The sequence below is a fragment of the Vipera berus genome, assembly GCF_964194415.1.
Source record: "Vipera berus genome assembly, chromosome: 1".
NCBI classification, from domain to species: Eukaryota; Metazoa; Chordata; class Lepidosauria; order Squamata; family Viperidae; genus Vipera; species Vipera berus.
The window spans coordinates 11179693-11202122 of record NC_138202.1 but is presented as its reverse complement, the minus strand read 5'-3'; the positions used below and the strand labels follow the sequence as shown (position 1 = coordinate 11202122).

The window sequence follows — 22430 nt, the reverse complement described above, 5'->3', positions numbered from 1 at the left end:
CCATGTTCATAATTGTGTGAGCATCTCTTCAAAGACTAAATTGTAAGCGTGGTGTGTGAGCTGTCCAGACTGGATACCAGCAAGCTGGGGGGGGGGGAACGTACATTTAATTTGTTGTTGCCTGCCTGGGTATCACTGCATCCTGCACCCATGGCTTCCTGTCATTTTTTCAAAAACTATTCATGCAATTGCTAGTTGTGGAAATAATTCCTTTTCTAACCTGAGTCTAAAAGTCTTGGTGTTTGTCTTCCTCGTAGGCCATCATCAATAGCACCATCACCCCCAACATGACCTTCACAAAGACCTCCCAGAAGTTTGGCCAATGGGCAGATAGCAGAGCCAACACAGTGTATGGGCTGGGCTTTCCTTCTGAACAACATCTCTCTCAGGTGATGAATTATAGGAACTGGATGGGGAAAGGACCGTTTTGCTAAAGCTTCTAAAGGACAGTTTGGATCCTACTAGCTTTTCCAAGAAACTATCGGCAGAGATCAGTGGGTGTTCTCATTTCTTTCATTGTTTTAAAGCTACAAAGACTGGTGTTTGAATCGCAGGGAGGATTTTACAGCTTTACAGAGTAACAAGATCAGTTATTGCAGCCAAATTGGATCAGTTTTCCCACCTTTCATGGTGTATTGGACTATGTCACCATCAATCCCAGCCTGCAAAACCATTGCCTGGGAAAGAATAGGAATTCTACTTCCACAGATCTGGAGGCCAACCGATTAGGGAAGGTTGGAAGCCATTTGTCCGAAATGGTATAGGGTTTCCTGCCTGAGCAGGGGGTTGGACTAGATGACCTCCAAAGTCCCTTCCAACTTTTATTATTATTATTATTATTATTATTATTATTATTATTATTATTATTATTATTATTATTATTGTTATTATTTATCTTTCTTAACAGTCCTTTTGGACAAGAGGGAATAACCCCACCCAAACGCTTTCTTGATGTATCATTTAATATATTTTTGGCACCTACATTTTGAAAGTATTCTCATTATTATAAACTAATTTTTTGCCTACTGTTTTCTTTGAATTATCTTTTTATTACTTATAATACTCACTTTTAATGTATTAATGATTGTGAGAGGGGGGGAGACAAAAAAGACACTTTTAATGTATTAAAAGTGTCTTTTGTGTCTTTTTTTCCCCTCACAATCATTCTGCAAGGTGGGAAAGTACGAGTAAGAGAAAGTACACAATATGTGAGATTGACTCAAGGTCATCCAGTGAGCTCCATAGCTAAATAGGGATTCGAAGCTGGGTTTCCTTAGTTTTAATCGATTTGTCTTGTATAAACAACCATGGGTACCTTTAATGATTCCGTAACATACTCAAAGAATTCAGGCTGAAGAGTGAGGCCTAAAACTATAAAAATAAAGCTGTGTAAGCAGATCTTCAGTTATTGGAAGACCTGTTCTGTGTTTGCTCCAGAGTGCAAATTGCAGGAAAGAGATTTTGAATAAACATTGCAAAAATTCCTTCTAGTGGCAATTGCTGATTAATGGTGGAACTGCCAGACTGTATTCAATTGACTGGAAATACTTAAGCCGGGATGCAACCAAAAGGAAAAATAAGAGGTGTGAGGTGACAGCTTTCTTCTAACTCTACTGTGAATGGCTGCTTCCCAACATTTCCCATTATTGCCACAAAAGTGTTTGCTTAAGTCACAGTTAATTTGAAACTCAGTCCTAGAAAAGTGCTTATAGCCCTTAATTCAGCAGACAAATCCTTACTCCCGTCCAGAAAACATTGATTTCCTATCATTCAGAATGTGGAAATCAATAGCCCTCAGCAAAAGAGAGGAAAGATGTCAGGAGAAGGTGAGAAGCTGATGATAAGAAGGTTGCGGTTTCACGGCTTAGTTTAGAAGTTCCAGAGCAGTAGATGACTTGTGGTGTTGTTGTTTTTTTGTATTTTGTTTGTCTTCTGTTCTGTACACTCTAAACACAGTTTGCAGCAAAATTCCAAGAAGTGAAAGAAGCTGCTCGCTTGGCCAGAGAAAAATCACAGGATAAAACTGAACTAACCAGCCCCGCCCTCAGTTTGACTTCCCACCAAGTAAGTCTGGAGGGACTAAGTCCCATATCCATTGGTCCTTAGTGGGATGGCTGAATTCACTGCAAATTAAACAGGATTCAGGTCAAGGGCCTCTCTGTCAAGGGCAGCAAATCTTTTCCGAAGTCAGAGCCCATGGATTTTTTCCAAAATAAAGTTTTTTAAAAAAATAGCTCTTAGGCTCGCATTTTGTTTTCACTGTTATTTTTGTAAAGGAATTGTACAGTGCACAATTAGTGTCTTGTAGCGAATGGGGTATGATTTTGCGGGACTCTTGAGAGGCTGCCCCCCCCAAAAAATGGCTGGGGAACTGCATGCAGCCAGCGTTCACCGAAGTATCATCCATTTTAATTGGCAATGGCTCTCCAGGATCCAGAACTGATCCTCTCCCTGGCTGCCAGAGGGCCTTTTAATTGGAGATGTTGGGGACTGACCTGAGAACTACTGCTGGCGAAAAAGGCCCTTTACCATTGACATAAGCTTCTTTGACACACACACACACACACACACACCCAGCAATAGCAGATGCAAAGCTGAGTGTGCAGGTACAACAACAACAACAAAGGGTTTGTTGTGAGTTGAGGGGGGCACGAAGGGGGGCACGAAGGGAGGCTCAGCCAATCTCAATGTATACATGGTTGTACTTTGACAATAAAGGTTCATTCATTCATTCATTCATTCAAGAAATAAGGTAACAGCAGAAGAGTCAGGCTTTGCGGCAGTAAGGCAGCTAAGAAACAGTTTAATAAAGGGCTCTGAGCGCCAGCAATAGAATGTCTTTAGAGGGCACACCCTGCCAGAGAGAGAAGTTCCCCGAGGATGGGGCCTCCAGCAGGAGTCCGAAAGCTCGGAAGACAAAATCTCGGGTCCTGGTGACTGACCTAGATTGGCTCCTGCGGAATGTCTTGCACTACGAGACAAGAAATGGGCTTTCTGAATTTGATTTCAACTTTAGCTTATAACCGTTTCTATTCCTGGGGTCCCACTACTTTAAGTGGATGATGGTAGAACTAGGTGTTGTGATTCAGTGTCAGCCTGTGCTTCCAGCAGCTGAGTCCGATGAATCTGAGGAGGAGGAGGAGAGGTTTGGAGAGCCTTTGGTGTCGGAGGGAGGTTCTGATTCATTGCAGGACTCTCAGCCTGGCCCCTCCAGGCATGTTCCTCATGAGGCCCAGCTGTGTGAGCACGCGTTGTTGGACTTAAGATGAGTCACAGCTGAATCTGTTCAGAGACACTAGAAGCAGAAGGCAATCCAGCAGAGCCGAGAAAATCAATGAGGCAACTCAGTGAGAGGAGGAGAAGGCAGTGAGAAGCCACTCCTTGGGACTGATAATAAAAGGGGAAGGTGTGGGCGGGGCTGGTTGCTGAAGGCAACTGTTTGAAGACATTCTGAGAGTCCTGGTCTGTTCTTGTTACTTCTGTTTAACTCTTGTTCAATATTTTGTTTCATTTATTCTATTTCTTTTTTGTTTGAACCGTAAATAAATTTGGGTTGGGTTTTTCCAGCCTATTGACAGTAAGAAGGAAAAAGGGGTTGTCCCTGATACACAAACAGGGCCGGTCGTAGGCTGGAAGAGAACACTAGGAGGGTCTACACTCAGTTGTTGTTGTGGTTCTTTTTCCTTTTTCACCCTGCAGATTCCATACCTTGATTACTGATGTAGCTTAGTTTTGGATCCACACAATACACCGTATCATAAACAGACAGGGTTTCGTAGCTTGCCAACCCACAGGAAAAAAAAAGAACCAAATTTGCTCAGTATGTTGCATGAGTGCAACCACTAGGTTTAACTGACTTGGTTGAGTGTACCCATCCTGTCAGTAGAGATCTTCTACAGCTTGGACTGTCTATTTAGGATATGATTTGACTGATTTACATGCCTCCACAAATTATGCCTTTGATTTCCCCTGCCTCCTTGCTGCTTAGGAGAGAAGAAAGTAGACACCAGAAATTTATGGTTGGAGGACAATCTCCTTCACCCCACCACCAAGGGATGGCTGTTTTCCTCTGGTCTCCTGGGTAACGGGGGTAGATGGATCTGGAGGATGAAAGACATGCGTTCCCCAGATGGATTAGTAGTACATGAGGAGGAGGAGGAGGAGGAGGATGTCTGAACAGTCAACTGGCCTGGAGGAGACAAGAATATTAACTAACCCTCGAAGGGAGCAGAGAGAGGAAGTTAATAGAATCATTGTCATGGTTCAGAAGTTCTAGCTTGGTGCTGAGATTAACCACTTGGAGATTGAGCGATTAAATTTGTTTGCCAACGGTCTCACCACAAGGTGACTCTTGAGCGGCTTATAACAGTGAGAGCAACAACACCATAGGCACATTTATCTAACTGCCACAAAAATACAGATTACAAATTATGACTAAAAGAGGGGGAGGGAGGGAGGGAGGAATGGTGTGGGGGAGGAGGAGGAGGAGGAGGAGGAGGAGTTGGGATCTGCTGTTGGTCCATCCACAACCTCCAAGTGTGATACTCTTCCATTGGGGCCCCAAGCCATCTTCAGGCTTTTGTAGAAGGTCAGGAGGGTGGAAACTGGTCTCACCTTGGGGTGGGGTAGGGGAACAAGATGTTCCAAAGGGCAGGAGCCACGGCAGAGAAGGCTCTTCTCTTGGACCCCGCCAGCCGGAATTCCCCGATGGCCCACAGCAGGCTTTCTGTGCGGGCACGGATGGGGTGAATCGAGATGCTTTTTCTTTTGTATTTGTATATGGGTGGTGGTGGTGGGGGGAGGGAGTGCAGAAGAATTGCTTAGCAAGCTGTCTTGAGGATAGCAGAGTCGACTCCTCCCTTCACGTGACATTGGATTCTCATGTTCCTTTGCTTGACAGATTCTGGCCAGCCCCATCATTAGTTCCAATGGTCCCGGAGATGACAAGCTGTTCCGGAGCCAGAGTGCTGACATGGAGATGACAACAGAAAGAGAGCGCATTAAAAAAATGTTCTCTGAAGGGTGAGCAAGCAGTTAGGGAGTGATTCACATGGGTACATATTCTGCATTTCATTTTCCACCGAGTGGTTTAAGAAAAGCAAATGGCATTATCAAGAAGAGGCTAAGATACTACTGTTTTATTTTATTTTTTTTAAATGCCAGTGAATTTGTTACTTTTGAGGACTATGAGTTGCTTTGGATTCAACCCCCCCCCCCAAAAAAAATGTCAGCCCTTTAAATTAAACCAGGTCAGGAAATAAGACACCCACCAAAAATACTGGAACTCTATTGGTATAGGATAGGTCATAACATACAGTATAGAACACCTGACAGTGTTTCTCTTTCCCTTCCCTGTACACTAAAGGGAATTGACGTGGGGCAATCTGGGATTTCTTTTCTACTCTTTTCAGACTAAGTTTACGTTTTGACAATGGCCCTCATGTATCTTGTTCAAGGCTGTCTCCACATACTTATACAAAAGGTGCTTTAGAGTACCCAGAGTGGAAAAAAAATAGCATGTCTGCAATTCTTGAAAACAGCCACATTTTTTCCTGTGGATCACATGGTAGCTTCAAAGGCAGTTGCGTAATCCCAGGAACAGATCGAACCGCTTTTAAAGTATTGCAGACATTTGCCCTCCTGTGCACACCAGAGCGCTCTCTCTCTCTCTCTCTCTCTCTCTCTCTCTCTCTCTCTCTCTCTCTCTCTCTCTCTCTCTCTCTCTCTCTCTCTCTCTCTCTCACACACACACACACACACACACACACACACACACACACACACACACCTTTACTAATGGGTGAAATACTCTTTTTTTTTAGTGCCCCATTCAGCTCGTGATCAAGATATTTCCTGCTTTGCTCCTTCAGTATTCACTCTCTGACGCTTTTTGCTCCTGCTAAATTCAGATCACTAGGAAAATGTCTAAAATTAAATGCTAAATTGGAGTACGTGCTGATTACTGTACCACTCAGTTCCTTCCATTCATTGGCATAATTCTCTCTATTATCGGTGTGCATTTGTGTATTAATAAATACCTCGTTACCTCCCGTATAGATTACTGCAGTGCTCTCTACATGGGGCTGCCTTTGGAAGACCACCCGGAGGCTCCAGCTGGTGCAGAATGCGGCCGCGCGGGTAGTGATGGGAGCATCCCGATACTCCCATATTACACCCCTCCTGCGTGAGCTGCATTGGTTACGGGTTGCCCTCCGGGTGAGATTTAAGGTGCTGGTACTTACCTTTAAAGCCCTACATGGCCTAGGCCTGGGATATTTGCAGGACTGTCTTCTGCCGGGAATGACTTCCCATCGCCCAGTGTGCTCACACAGGGAGGGCCTCCTCAGGGTGCCGTCAGCTAGACAATGTCGGCTGGCGACCCCCAGGGGGAGGGCCTTCTCTGTGGGAGCGCCAGACCTCTGGAACCAACTTCCCCTTGAGCTCCAGATGGCCCCGGATCTCCGGTCCTTTCGCCACGGCCTTAAAACATTCCTTTTCCATCAGGCTGACCTGGACTGATGACAGGGATTTTTAAAATGTTTTTAATTTTATTATTGGGACTGCTAGTTTAATTCTTTTTTCACTTTTGTATTATTGTATTTTTTTATTGTTGTTAGCCGCCCTGAGTCCTTCGGGAGATAGGGCGGCATATAAGTCCCAAAAATAAATTAATTAATTAAAAAAAACCTCTAATGTGACTGCAAAAAAATAGGGGTTTTTTTGTAGTTTTATCAATATTGTGCATTTTGCATACATAGATACAACTTTACGCATAGCCACAACAATATTGTCTTTTGCAGTGTTCGTGAAATGAACATTGCTAATACAGAGAAAGCATAGCTTTCTCACAAAACGTTCAGTTTCTTACTAATTTTATGTCGTGCGGTATTGGTTTTGTTTTTATTTTGTTGCAAGCCATTCTAGGAGCTTTTAATTCACCGATGCAGTCTGAGAAATCTTGAATGCCGCCTCCAGAGACCTCTAACATTTGTTATCAAGCTGTAATTTTTCACGGGAGTGAGCAAAAATGTTTTGAAATGGGTTACTGCAGCGTAGACAAACTGTGTCCAATACGAATGGCATGTGAATTCAGTTAAGTCAATTTTAACTTTTGTTCGGACCTCCTGCACTATTTTTTTTCAAAGGTCGCCATAATTACACCAACTCCATAATCGGAGGTGATCGTTAGTCCTGATGAAATTGGGCCACCTTTGTTTGTGTTGAAAAGCTACCATAATAAATGTACTAAAAGAAACAAAAATCACTCCAGGTTCATCGCTTCTGCTTTGGAAATATGAGCGAATCCTTTTAGAATCCCCCCCAAATCAAGGGACAAATTCACTTTCAGAAAATGTTAATGCAGCTTGGAATGCAGAAGAAAGTAGCGTAGCAGTTAGTGCGCTGCTAAGCTGCTTATGTGTTCTATGTGTGACATGACTGATGGTACCTCTAAAATTGTTGTAAGACAAATTAGCTAGAGCAGGGGTAGGCAACCTCGGCTCTTTTATGACTCATGGACTTCAACTCCCAGAATTCCTGAGCCAGCCACGATATAAACAAGATGTTGAGACTCTAGAACAGGTAGGCAACCTCGGCTCTTTTATGACTCGTGGATTTCAGCTCCCAGAATTCCTGAGCCAGTGTAGCTGAAGTCCATGAGTCATAAAAGAGCCGAGGTTGCCTACCCCTGAGCTACAGTATCAGGGTGTTCTCATCCTGTTTCTTTTTTTGCAGTTATATTCCCCCCCCCAAGCTCTGTAGTTATGCTCTGTTATCAAAATCCTGGGAAAGGAAAGGAAAGCATTGGATTGGGCTATTAGTTCATTATGTTTTTGCAAAAAAAACATGCCCCCCCCCAAGTGAGTCAGGACTTGTGATACAATTTATTCATTTCCTTAGTCTTAACCCAGATGTAGATTCCCACTGTTTGCTTTTTTTCCCCCCTAACCCGATATATCACAACAAGGGAATAACCTGGTTCTTTTTCCTTTTCCTTTTAACACAGAATATAGTGTGTTTAACAAGGGAAGGCTTATCACCTGTGTTTAGAAATACCAGCACCAATAAGTTGAAAGCTGGCTACGGTTAACTTGTTTCCATGCAACTTGGCCACACGGTTAATTTTTGCTGTGTTGTGGCAGCTGATGCCTCTAAACACTAAAGGTAAATATTAATTTTGAAAAACTAGCTTCCCTTTGGGGAACAGTGTGTCTTCAGAGTTGCTCTACTGCCGCTCCCCGGAGTTTTTCCCTGGTAGAAGGCAAGATTTTATGCTCTGTTAAATTGATAATACTGTATTTTAATAGGGTTTTTACTCGGTTTCGTGAGCTCCGAGACAGGTTGGTGACAGCCATATTGATTCAGTGAAACTTTCCTTCCCTATCAGAAATAAATCTGGAAAGCAATGTGAGAAACCGCAGTTAACTCAGATGCAACTGTTTAATTGCTCATTGGGTGTGGGTATTTTTTTAGAGACTGTTTATTGTGCTGCCTTTGAAGCCCGTTACTTTGAAATTCAGGATAACTGTCTCCAAATATACCTGCCCTCAAAGCCCTTGCTAGAAATATCCCTTCTCCAACTTTGTTGCCCTTCATTTTTATTCACAATAGATTGATGGAAAATGTCAGCTGCTGTAGGAAAGATAGAAAGGTAGAACGTAAGTAAAATACCTAGAATGCTTCGCATGTTTCCTTGTCCCTATGTCTCCCAGGTCTGTTTGCGAAGTCCAGTGGGAAGCTGAATTTTTCACTCTGCAAGACAATAACAACAAACTGGTGGCTGCATTGCATGAAGCTAATGCCAATGTGGAGCAGTGGAAGCAACAGCTGGCAGCATATCAGGAGGAGACCGAAACGCTGCGCCAACGAGTGAGTGGAGGTCCAAGAGATTTATTCAAGGTTCCCCCGACGGAGGAGGGATAAGGAAGTAGGGCATCCTCATCCTCACAGCGCCTATCAGCCTGACCAGTGGGGCCCTCTCTCCCGCCATACTCCTTTGAGGCCTATACAACTAGGCCTTGACTTACAACAGTTCGTTTAGTGACCATTCGAAGTTACAGTGGCACCCCCGAAAAAGTGACCTATGGCCAATGCTCAGATTTACAAGCATTGCAGGATCTCCGTGATCACATAAGCAAAATTCAAGAGCCTTGGTGGAGCAGTGGGCTAATGCCTCCTTAAGTAACACCAGCTGCCTGCAGTTAGTGCAGGTTTGAGTCCCACCAGGCTCAAGGTTGACTCAGCCTTCCATCCTTCCCAGGTAGGTAAAATGAGGACCCAGATTGTTGGGGGCAATAAGCTGACTTTGTAATAATGCCACTGGGGGGGGCGAAAGCCCTAATAAGCAGGCATATGCATAGAATGAAGGCTATTGCTAAGCACATTGATTTGTGCTTTAGATTGTAAGCCGCCCTGAGTCTTCGGAGAAGGGCGGGATATAAATGGGATTTTAAAAAAAATAATAATTCAGACCCTTGGCAGCTGACTCATGTTAATGACAGTTCCAGGGTCCCGTGATCATGTGATCAGGTTTTGCCATCTTCTGACAAGCAATGGGGAAGCCACATTCACTTAACAACCGTGTGACTAACTTAACAGCTGCAGTGGTTCACTGAACAACGGAGACAGGAAAGGCTGTAAAATGAGGCAAAATTAACTTAACAACCATCTCACTTAGCAACAGAAATTTGGGGCTCCATGGTGGTCATAAATTGAGGACTACCTGTAGAGGTTTGAGTCAAATCCCTGCTTTGTTCTACTTAATTACAGCCAGCTAGTGCTGAGCAGTGGCAAGCAGACTTTTTCCTACTTATTGTCTAAAAACACTGCTACTAAAGTCTGCTAAAGACATGCTAGTTTTAAGAAAGGCGTCTCAGAGCCTTTACTTTGACTTTCTTTTAACCTTCATTCATAATTTTTGTCTACTGCAGCAGCTTTGCTACACTTGAGAATCTGTGTGCGGCAAAATAGATTTTATTTGCAGATCAATCCAGCCCCGCTTGATGCTCTTTGCCATTCAGGCCTGATTTGGTAATGAATGAAGCCATCATTTGCAACGTGTGCCATTTCCAACTTCTCCTATTCCAAACATTCCTTCCTAGAATTTGGGCTTCCAAATTACTCGGACATTCAGTAATTCCAAAGCTCTGCTGATAACGCTTCTGGGTTTGATATATAAGAGCAATTCTGTGAATGAATAGAGAGATTTCTGGCTTTTAAGAAGGCTGATAAAGCATATGTTTCCGTGTGAGTGTGTGTGTGTGTGTGTGTGTGTGTGTGTGTGTGTGTAGAGAGAGAGAGAGAGAGAGAGAGAGAGAGAGAAGAAATAGCAGTGATTGCACTTGAAAGAAATGAAAGGGTACAGAAAAGTCGAAGCGCACGTCAGGAGAATAGCCTAAATTTCAGGCAGAAATAATTGTATATTTCCCAGTAATCTTCCTATCTGAACTGTTGGATGCATCATTCTTGTTCAACAAATTGTCTCTTCATTGGTGCGGAATATGGGAGGAATCATCTGGTCTGAGATTTTACTTCTATTTTCTGCTGCTGTTATGTTCATAGAAGCTGAATAAGTATGGGCTATTCTCTGTCCTTGCTAAACACATACAGTATTGTACAAGTAGTTCTGGAAAGTCCCTGCCTTTTGATAGGTATAGATATGTAGAGATACATGAATTATATGTATTACATACTTTATTGCATTTCGTGCTTTTCTCTCTTCTTCTTTTTGCCTTTTGCCTTTTTGACATTGTGCCGATTTTAACATAGCATCAAGCTGTATTTTGCAAGTTGTGCCACAAGTATGCTTACTCTGGTGTGGATATAGGTATTGACAGGGAGAGCTCTGGGTGCAAATTAAACTGGAAGTTATCCACAGTAATTTCTCAGCATGAATTATATTGCATTAGGAAAGGGCTGCATGGGTTTTATTGGGCTTAAGGTTATGGCATTTAAGGAAAAGGAACTGAGTATCAGTGGTTTGAGAAAGAATCTATCAGTCACTAACTTTCTTCTAAGAGATATAAAACTCCAGAAATTTTACAGTCCTCCTGTTCAAAACAAACATTCTAATATAGTAACTCAAATATGGAAAGTAGACGGATTGTCACAGCAGAACAAAGTAAACAAAAGATTATGTCGATTGAGGCCCTATCTTCCACTTATCTCCCTTAAACAGAGCATTGAGCATAAATGAGGGTATTGCCGCTTAGCATCCAGGTCTTTCAGGATGGTTTGTGGGTAGAGGACGATTCATTTTGTGGTCTTTTTGTCATAGAGATAGTTCGCAGTTCATCTCAAATCCGTATCTTTTCCAGACTCAGGTTTAGTGGTCGTGATTATTTTGTAGCCCATCACTTTTCAACAATTCTGCTGAGAGTGTTCTAATTAACTCCATTCTCCTTCTCCCCAATTTCCCGTAGGTGGCAGAGCTGGAAGCCCAGAGAGGCCACAATTCCTCAAGCGATGTCAGGAAAGAGACCTGCCCCGCTTTAGAAGAGCTGGAACAGTTGGTGAAGGCCAAAGATGAGGTCAGTAGCTGCATCCCAGATCTCCGAGCTGCCACGCTAGGGCAGAGCTCATACATTCAGAAGTCCACAATTAAAAAAACAAGAAGGGAGATTCTCTGGGTGGTCTTACATAAGTAATTCTCTGATAAAGGAGAATATTTGTAGCTCAGGGTTGACATGAGGGGGTCCTTGGTGCTCTCTGAGCTTGCTTGTTACCTTGCAGACGTTTCACTACCCCAACTAGATAACATCATCAGTGGCAGTGAGCAATTCTCTGTATCTCATTCTGCAAGATTAGATTAGTAATAACATTCTGTTTGAAGATCGGGGGGAAAAATTACTTGGGCTGTGTTTGCCAGTCTGTTTCCAAGTTAAATTCAAAAGTGCTGGTAATAACTTATAAAACTAAAGATGGCATGCAGGCGGGTTATTTGTCGGTCTGCCTCTGTACCTCTACCCATCCCATCAGATCCCATTGATTGAGCAGTGTCATCTGACAGGATGCAGGAGGAGACCCTTTTCTGACACAGCACCTGCCCTTGACAACACTGTCTCTCCCCCCACCCCCCACCCCACCCCGAGATTAAATTGGACTCAAGCCTGCTTGCCCTTTGAAAGGTTCTAAAAACATGGTTTTGTCAACCGACCTGGGGATCTGGTCACAGTTTGGAGTCTGCTAGATGGTTTATAGTGAGTTGCCTGCTCTTTACGCTTTTCGATTTTAATTTGAGTCTCAGTGAGTTCTTTTTATTACATTTGGTTTTTCAGGATTACTGCGTTTTTACTCTTCCTGCATTTTGTTTATTGTTTGTGTTAATTTGGTTCTTTTTTTTTTTAACCATGCGGGCCACCCAGAGTCACAAATGTGAGATGGGCAGCTGTACAAATCATATAAATAAATAGCTGCAACGAAGCAGCCTAGAATACAAAGCCAGGTCACGTAATGTGCTCATTGATCAGAGCATTTGAATCCACAATTTTGGGTTAATTGAGTCGCTACTTGCTCTTTCGGTTGGAAAGGCTCACGGAAGCTGAGGCAATTCCTGGAGGAGCTGGATGGAGCGTCTGCATTACCCTAATTGTCAGTTTGATTAATGTGACAGTGCTGTCAGGACCCCTGGCAAGGAGATTTGACTGGGCTAGCAGGTGATCAAATTAAACGTGTTGAGGAAACAGTACTTCAGGAGTCACCGATGCTGGCTTGCTTTTCTGTCCTTTACTGCAGTAATTAGAATTTGCATGTTTCTACTATCCAAGGTGATTGTGCTGGGGGCTCATTACCAACCCTCCTTTTCCTGGAATTGTGGAGGAGAGATAAGTAGCCTAAGGTACGTCTGAGGTGTCTGAGAACATGTGTGAACCTCTGCCTATATTTGTTGATACAATATTCCTTTTTTTTTAAACACTCCCCCAATCTGGCTCTTGTAATTTGGCAAATCCCATGACTTTAATGACTGCAAAAAAGGAGCAGAGGAGGGAAGGCACATGCAGGATCCAATCTGGATCAGTCACTGGGACTAGAAGTTTTGTCTTCCGAGCTTTTGGACTCGTGCTGGAGCCCATCCTCAGGGAACTTCTCTCTAGCAGAGCGTGTGCTGTTCTCTGTGTGGTATTTCTATGGTGCCTGTTGTATGCGGCTTTTTAGATGTTGATTGGGGTATGTTGATGGCTGGCTTTTAAGTCATTGGCTGTGGTTTGCTTGTGCTGCCCAGCCCTCGCCTTCAAAGTACTTGATAGGTTGGTGGTAAATCAGCCCTCCTGTTGACTGATGAGGGGCCTGTTTTCCAGGCTTCAACCACTTCCCTGGCTGTTTTGTGCCCGCTTGTCCAACAATCTTAGTAGTTGCAAAATTGAATTGAACTGTGTCCTTTTCATGGTAGTGTGAGGCTACCAATGACTTCGGATCTCCTCATCTGACCTTTCGCTCGTGTTCTTGCCATCTGCTGGTTAGCTTCCTCCCCATCTGTCCTGCATGATCCACGCAGGGGATTCAGTAGATTACATTGGAAGTATCTCCCACTTCCAAGCGATCTTTACAATGCATAATTTGTCCTCGTATGGTAGCCTCTGGGCAGTGTCTGCAATGCCCACTTGCAGATCTCGGAAGCTGCATTCTGCAACTTCTGAAATGTTTTTGATGTAGGGCAGGGTGCGTGCCATGTGGTTGGTCATGTCTAATCTAATAAGCGCCTGAGCTGCCTGCTCTGATTTAGATAAAGCTAATTTGAATGATTTTATGCCCAAATCACACTAAGATCAGAGAACTGATGCTACTACAAGGAAGACACAACCATGGAATTCCATGAGCGCCTATCTTGAAAGGGGACAGTTGTGCCTGTAGAATCCTATTGCCGAATGCTACACCTTGGCCACCCACAAATACAAATGGGAACCAGTGTGGACAGAGGTGCGCATTCTCATTACACACTGCAAGCAAAACAAGTGGCCTAGCTAGGAATAGCATTCATTACTGATGCACTATTGATGCACTACTATAGCATTACTGATTCTGAGGCGTCCGAACCCTCTTTCGCTATTCAGAAACAGAGCTTGACAACCCTTTGCCTCCAGCTACTTCCTTGTTTACCGTGCCTTCAATGAGCCCAGATGGAGAAGAGAGTCAGCCAGGGACAGAAATGCTCAGGGGAACCACACACAAGAATAAGGAGCGCTCCATTCATGCACAATGACTGCAGTTGCCTCTAAGGGAGACACAGAGCTAAAAAGCAGGAAGAGATGAGAATAGGATCCAACTCACTATTTGCAAAGAAAAAAACACCCCAAAAACATACAGCTTTTGAAAACTTAAATCCACATTGCATACCTCCACAATTCACCAGCATGTAGAAGCGGACAAAATGACAGTATACACCCCAAATTCTTAACCTGGTTAACCACTGCTCCAGTCCTTGCAGCTTTAGTCTAGCATCACTTAATCATGCTAACTGAGTCAGAAACTATTATTTGGGGGAACATTTCTACCTAGCTGCAATCAAATTACCCTAAGCAGTTTGATTATGATTTTGTTCCATTACATCAGTGTCAACTGCTAGTGAACAGCTGAGGTTTTTTTTCTCTCCCAGGATAATCTGTTTTCTAATTGGTCCATCAGGTTTCCCAGCGAAGTGTACACCGCTGTGTTAATCAAGTCCATCCATCTTGCTGCTGCTCATTCTATTTTCCCCTTTTCCCCCACCTTTCCCGACTTTTCTATAGAGCTGTGTCTTCACAAAATATGATAATTTGAGCCTGGTCATTTGTGTCTTGAGTGAAAACTGTGGATTGATTTGTTTTCTATGATGCATTTGTTTGCCTTCTTGGCTGTCCATATTATTCTTAGGCGTCTTTTCCAAATCAAAGTTCAAAAGCTTCAATACTCTTTCTATCCTGCTTCTTCCAAGTCCAACTTCCACTGCTGTAGGTGGAAATCACGGCACACACAATTCTGATTTTGTATGGGATTCACTTGCCCTATCCATCCAGGCAGAGGAGGCATGCTGCAGGCCCCATCAGCCAGAGAACTCTGGCTGGTGGGGTCCAGGAGGAGGGTCTTCTCTGCCATTTTACCTGCCCTCTGGAACATCCTATCCCTTCCCCCCCCACCCCAAACGAGGTCAGCTCCAACTCTCCTGATCTTCCGTAAGAGCCTAAAGATCTGACTCTGCCAGTTGGCTTGGGGCACCAAAGGAGGGGCTTCACGTTGGAAGTCATCATCATTGGCATCCTTCAGTCTTGAGAGAGTACGGTATCGTGCTCTGGAAAGGGCTCCTAAAGCAGCATCTGGTGTGGCTGAAAAGGCCAATTTGAGAGTGGCAGTCCCATCCACGCTGAGGGCAGATACAACCTGTCCCCTGTCCAGCCCCCGGATTTCGCTGGTTTCAGGACTGCCTCTTTGCCTCAGCCTGCCCCACAAGTGTCTCTTCGAATTGGAGAAGGCCATGCTGCATCTTTAGCCTCCAAGCTGAACGATCAGAGGTCAAGGTTTCGCAACTGTTAATGTCCATTCCCAAGGCCTTTAAATCCCTCATGCAGATATCCTTATATCGCAACTCTGGTCTCCCTCTGGGGCGCTTTCCCTGCACTAGTTCTCCATACAGGAGATCTTTCGGAATCCGACCATCGGCCATTCTCACGACATGCCCAAGCCAGTATAGACGTCGCTGTTTCAATAGTGTATACATGCTAGAAATTCCAGCACATTCCAGGACTGCGCCATTTGGAACTTTGTCATGCCAGGTGATGCCGAGAATACGTCGGAGACAGCGCATATGAAAGGTGTTCAACTTTCTCTCCTGCCGTACATAAAGGGTCCAAGACTCACTTGTCGGAAGTGGTTAATAGATTAATATCAGATCCCCCTCCCACTCCCCCACCCATCCTACTCACTCCCTCCCTGATACAATTTGCATTCCATGCCCAGGGAATCTTCCCTTAATGTTCTCATGATTGCCAGGTTCATTCATTTGGATTTTTGAGAGGATAAAGATACTTATAAATGTGGCTTGCCTTCCCAGTTTATGGCATTTGTTGCTTTTGAGCAAAATACTTTAAAGGTTAAAACTACACCTCCTGACTTGAGTGGATGAGAAGGTTCCCGCAACATCTGGACCACGGAGAGATCCCATTACTTTCTATTGAGCAGGATTTTTTTCTACCTTCCTCTCTGTTTCCAAGCTCAGTACCTCATCAGTGCCAAGTACTGGAGAGAGCAGCCATGACTGGGAGATGATTGTCCAAAATAATAATAATAATAATAATAATAATAATAATAATAATAATAATAATAATAATAATAATAATAATAATAATAATAATAATCTTCCATTTTGTCTGAAAGTTTAATCTGCCCTGTTTCCAAAAATAAATCGGGGAAATATGAATTACATTTTTCATGCTCGATTTTGTTTTAACATAGCTTCTCCGTTTTCTTTCGCGATATTCTCCCTGCCCACTTGCGATTCAGGAGCTTCAACAACTGAGAAGCCAAAAGGGGCTGCAACAGCAACCAGAGGATGAATACGAGGAAACCCGCCAAAAGGTGCAGGTAACAAAGATAACGGAGGGCGAGAAATGATTATGGAAAAAAAGTCCCAGGGAGGACATGACAAAATACCTGTGAAACGTAGCATGGGGCGGTTTCTTTGCCACCAAGCAGCTTTTGTTGTGAACAGTTCCGATGTGATTCGTGTCTTTGTTTCTTCCCGGTTTGCTTTCCTCTTGACCTTCCGTTTTAGATTATTTGTCATAAGCTATAATCATACGTATACGATTAGATGATACGATTATGAATCTTTGAAGCCGTCTCGTGCCAGATCGGATGCTTCTAGCTCAGAATATCCACCACTTTGTGCGGGTTCCCAGAGATAAAAACTTTTCCCACTTCTACGGTAGCAGAAATCCTTTTAGGGAGGAGATCCCTGGGGTGGAAAGGGGGAAAAAAATCTGCCTAAGAAGCTCAGGTTCCTCTTCCGGGAGCGGCCAAGGTGACGGATATTGGATTTGCAAGGACTCCTCTTTTCTCTTTCCTTAGGACCTAGAGAGACAGAACGCAGAGCTGGAGCGGCGCTTGCGTCTGGCCGAACAGGCCCTCGCGGAGACCCTTTCCGAACGGGAGAAGATGCACCAGGAGGTCACTAAATTGGCAGAGATCATGGACATGAAAATATTTGAGCTGAGTGAGCTCAGGCAAGACTTGGCTAAACTTGTGGAGAGCAACTAAACCAGGAAAGGCCGCAGCGGAAGAGCGTAACAACCCTCCTTTGAACACCGGCGTGGTGGGCGTGGGTGATCGGTATGGATAAGAAGTGAAGACTGCTTGACTTATCCAGGGGTTGCATCCTTTCGCCTCTGTGTGGACATCTTGGGAGAAGCAAGTCTAGGTAGAGACTGGAGAGGACCTCCGTGCCCATTTCTCCAGCCTTATTGTCCTTTCGGACGCTTCCATTTCTATAAACCATGATGTGTTTTGTTTTTGTTTTTGCCTAGCCTGAGGCAGTATGATGGGTTTTTCCGCCCCAGTAGTTTTTGATAGAGAACTCTTAACTCTTCCCCTCAGCCATCCTACGGAAGCAACCACTGAGTCAGAATCCCCCTATTGTTCCCGTAACCCTTGTGTTGCGTTTTTAGCAAGACTGCTTTTTATAGATGACTAAAAGCTTCCCTGTGCAGTCAAGCGCTCCCAGAGAATCCCGACTCAGTTTTTTTGGGGAAAAATCTTGGGAAAAGACGGTTTTTTCCTTTTCTCTCCTTCTTTTATTATATGTATCATGGGGAGGGCTGTCTGTTTTAAATCTCAAAATCGGCACTGAATATTTTTAGCAAATTGGCAAACTGTGATATTCCGTTCAAAAAACTGGGGAAACAGGCAAGAGGAGCAGGCTGTGAAGGGCACAGAGAAAGGAGGGGGGGGGGAAGAGTGCAAGCAGAATCATTTCTCAGATTGACAGCTGCCAAACACTGACGAATTAGGATAGAATAAAGGAACCTTTTTTTTCTTTTAGTCTGACAAAGCAATGCAGTTCACACATAAAAAGGTAAAGGTTCCCCCACACACGCGTGCTAGTCGTTTCCGACTCTAGGGGCCGGTGCTCATCTCCATTTCAAAGCCGAAGAGCCAGCGCTTGTCCAAGGATGTCTCCGTGGTCATGTGGCTGGTATGACTAGACGCCAAAGGCGCACGGAACGCTGTTACCTTCCCACCGTCCCTATTTTTCTACTTGCGTTTTTACGTGCTTTCGAACTGCTAGGTTGGCAGAAGCTGGGACAAGTAACAGGTGCTCACTCTGTTATGCGGCACTGGGGATTTGACCCAGCAATAGATCTAGAAGTGGGGGGAAAGAGGGCAATTTGTAGGATCACAAGTTCTAGCACACACTGCTGTTATTTAGTTTCCTTCAACCTGGCACCATGCTGGCCAGGAATGATGGGAGGTGAATTCAAACATACTTGGAGCGCACCTGGTTTGGAAGAGTGCTTCTTGATTTAATTCCCTTTCCCTTTGTCTTTGTTAGCCCAGGTGCTGCGGAGCTTGAGAGAGGAGGCTAACATGTCATGTCACTCAGAATGGTCAAACTGCCGGCCCGCCGGCCGGATGCGTCGCACCGAAACTGCGACCTCCCCATTGCCGACAGTGGGGGAAAAGTCCCGATATGTCGCGCAACGTCACATGATGTCGCGAGTTTGATATGCCTGTCCTTAGGGGATCAAGTTTTGCCCTCAAAGCGGCCCTAGGTTTGTTTGAAGCTAATGTCATTCTCTCCAGTGAGCCCAAGGATAGCTTCTTTAGGAATCAGCTGATCTTTTCCCATTCTGAAGCAGAACTCTACGACGGGTAGGTAACCTCGGCTCTTTTATGACTCGTGGACTCCAACTCCCAGAATTCCTGCTATGCTGACTCAGGAATTCTGGGAGTTGGAGTCTGTAATGTATTCCACACAAGAATGACAGCTGTCAAAGGCCACTCCACGTGGCCGCACTGACAGCTGTCAAAGAAAAGCCGCGCATGCGCGGTAACATCCTCGAGCTGTCAAGAGGCCGCTCCACGTGGCCGCACTGACAGCTGTCAAAAGCCGCGCATGCGCAGTAGCAGCCGTGAGCTGTCAAAACAGCAGCAGCCGCGAGCTGTCAAAGCGGCAGCAGCCGCGAGCCGTCAAAGTTGCGCACGCGCAGACACCTCAGCCACTGACAGCCGCTAGCTGTCAAAACGCCGGCTAGGTTTACCCAGGTCCCCAGCTGAAATGGCAGCCAGCTGACAGGATTCCCCAGCCCAGAGGCGCATGCGCTATCACTGGGGAAATGTCAAAAGCTGCCAGCTGATTATTGGGTACGGCCCCTTGGTGGGAAAACACCCGTCCCTGATTCGTTAACCTGTTTGACAGTTGCCTATATAAAGGCTGTTTGTACCGTTCTGCCCCGTCCGGGCTGAGTCAATAAATGTTTGAGCTGAAGCCATCGTCTCCCTCTTCATTGCCCAAGATAAACCAGAGTCCATGAGTCATAAAAGAGCCGAGGTTGCCTACCCCTGCTCTAGGAAGTTCTAGAAAGACCACCTGGGAGGTTTCACTCTAGCCCTCCGTGTCTGCCATAAGTTTGCATTTTCCAGGCCTGTCAACCTTCTGGGGACGGAAAGTGAGGCAGAAAGGGGCGTGTTCATCCTTGCTGTATTGGCACCAACTTCATGGAACCATGAGTTAGTCCTTAGTTTTCTTTTTTTCCACTCCCAACAGCGAGAGAAAGAAAGTGTCAGCCTCCAGTTTCTTTGGCAGCAGCTGAGCAGACCTAACCATGGCTATTGATCTGACCTACTGTCTCTATCCCAGATGGTGTCCTAGTGGCACATAAAAGGCAGGCAGCTGGCCAGGGAAGGAGATGACTGGGTTAGCCATGGGCAAATTGTCTACATCTATCTGTGAAACACAAGAGCCTTTGACAATCCAGCAGGCTTCTGAAAGGGTAGCAGCGGCGGCAGCTTGTTAAAAGGTCCTTCGGATCGGGCTAAGCGTTGCTGTCAGAGATGTGACCTGAAAAGGGAACAAGTCCCACTCTGCTCTCTACACACCCCTCCCCCCAATTCCCCACCTCCCCTCTCAAGAACACAAGTCTCCGGGCTTAGTTACCATGCGGTTCTTCTGCTCGTTTGGGTACTGTTTGCAATTTGATAACATGGTAATAACGGTGTAAGTGAAAGGTTTTTATTGATAATAGTTTCTCTCGCTTTGGTTTAGTGCTACATGATTGAAACAATAACTCAAGCAGTTATTTGTATGGACAAAATCTTTGTGTGGATCTCTTGAATTCCTTCACAGTTGCAACAGGCAAAGTGAAATCCAGCAGAGAGACTGGCATGTTTTTGTTCTAAATTTAACTTTCCATTGTAAGATTCTTAACTCCTTTTGATTTTTAACATAAGACCGAAAACACCAGAAGAATCCTGCTGGAACTCTCCTGCCCGTTGGACCCATCATCCTGTTTCCAGCCTTGGCTGAACAGCTTAGAAGCAGCACATGGTGCTTTGCAGTTGGTCCCTTGCAATCAGTAATAAGGTACACTGCTTCTAAGACTGGATGCTCTAGTTCCATGGTGGCGAACCTATGTCACACGTGCCACAGGTGGCACACAGAACCCTCTCTGTGGGCACCCGTGCCATCACCCCAGTCCTAGGCCTTCAGTTTTATAAAACCTTTTCACTTTAGGCCTCTGCTGCTGTGTGCAAAAAAAAAAGTTCAATCAATCGATCAATTTCAACTTCTCGTGGGGAAAAAAAAGATCTCGCAAAGTTGGAATTGATTGATTGAACTTTTTAGTCCCACTCAGTCTGCCGTTACCACCACAGCCACGCCCACCCAATGAGCCATGCCCACCCGATGGGCCACAGCCACTCAATGGGCCACACCCACTCGGCACCCGACAATACATAAGTCGGTTTTGGGTTGCAGTTTGGCCACTCAGTCTCTAAAAGGTTCGCCATCACTGCTCTAGTTAATGTCTAATGTACTGTGCACATTTGTAATCTTTCAAAGTCAACTAGGTCATCTGATTTAAGACTTTTAATTTGGAATCTGATTATATATATTGAGAGAGAGAAATTAAGTGATTCCCAGTGAAATCTGTGAAAGTGGCTGGTTGAAATAATGGATTTATCAGTCCAAGGCTGGAAGTAGAATACCTCATGTTGTTGCCTTCCTATTGTTAGTGGAAAAAGTAGATACTGTCATGATTGCATGTAAACAGCTAGACCCAGAATTCAGAATTTAAGAATACATTTGAATTTGTGGATTGATCCTGATTCATGTTTGGTGGAGTGTTAGTAAGACAGTTCAAGTCTCACATTTTCTTCTTTGCTTCCCCCCCACCCCCCAACTTTTCATAGCAGAGATTTAACTGGAATGTTGGTTTGATAACAGCCGCTCTTGCTTTTAATGCCACAGGGCTGATTGTGATAGAATTTGGACTAACCTCCCCAGGGTACCTGTACACACCCAGGTAAATTGAACCCTACTCATAAGCAAGCTTATAGCTCAGTGATGATGGGAAGAAAAAGGTAACATGCAGGTCTTTTCCAACTTCTATTAACAATTTCTTCCACTTGGATGGAGTCATCCTAGCAAGACCCGAGATGGCAAAAAGATAGGCCTTGTCTTTCCAGAGAATTTCTTCTCCTTCCCTGTATGTTTAACTCTTTTTTAAGATCAAAACTAAGCTTACAGTGGCCTTGCTTCTCTGGGATCCAAGTCAGGATGATTTCCCCCCGATGCCCAGGCTTGTGCTCATTGTACTGCACTGTTAGGGACAGCACAACTCCTCCTGCTTGTCCTTGAAGACACCAAGATGGATTAGGACAGGAACGGCGGTCACGTGTGCCACAGTCAGCTCCATAGGCTCTTTGCAGGCTTTGCAGTCCACGGAGGTTTTCTGATTTTGGTCAGAAAAGGGGATCGGTGATGCACTTAAGACCATTAAGGGGAAGAAAAAAAACCTTGCTGAAAGAACAAAACAAAAGTAACCTCCCTGCAAAATGGTCGTTTAATTTAAAGCATCCCGGCTGCAGAAAGGCTGAGCTCTGCTAGATTAAGGGCACAGGATCAAATCACGCAGCAGGGCTATTTCAGGCCGTTCTATGCCCCACATCTCTGCCACTGGAAGGGGGTGTGCGTGTGCTTTCCTTGTCAGAGTCAGTCCCGAGTCGAAAGGATATTTCAATGCGAGAGGCTTTTAACTGAAAGAGGGCTCTCTGCATCACTGGGACCCCAAATCGAGCCCTTTCTCGGGAAAGCTATCCTGTCTCCCTCTGCCTGTCATCCCTCGTTCTGATGGCCCAGGCAGCAGAGAAGGAGCTATGGAGGGGGGAGGGGAAAGGATGAATCTGCCGAGAAAGTGAGTTGTGCAATTATTTGTGAAAGAATGTAGCAGCTGAAGAAGGCACTC

General features: G+C 44.7%; 1 protein-coding gene across 5 annotated transcripts in view; it reads left to right on the top strand.

Moving 5' to 3' along the window:
* The window catches only part of HOMER3 (homer scaffold protein 3), a 42064-nt gene extending 24585 nt beyond the window's left edge, over nucleotides 1-17479 (top strand). For 4 of the 5 annotated variants that reach the window (XM_081325309.1, XM_081325305.1, XM_081325306.1 and 1 more), the window contains 7 exons: nucleotides 258-389; nucleotides 1957-2064; nucleotides 4901-5022; nucleotides 8712-8868; nucleotides 11421-11528; nucleotides 16471-16551; nucleotides 17038-17479. In XM_081325309.1, coding sequence (XP_081181435.1) covers nucleotides 258-389; nucleotides 1957-2064; nucleotides 4901-5022; nucleotides 8712-8868; nucleotides 11421-11528; nucleotides 16471-16551; nucleotides 17038-17226 — 897 coding nt within the window. In that variant the 3' untranslated portion in view covers nucleotides 17227-17479. The remainder of the gene's footprint in view (nucleotides 1-257; nucleotides 390-1956; nucleotides 2065-4900; nucleotides 5023-8711; nucleotides 8869-11420; nucleotides 11529-16470; nucleotides 16552-17037) is intronic. The other variant, XM_081325308.1, reaches the window with a different exon arrangement.
* Nucleotides 17480-22430: the final 4951 nt, after the last annotated feature.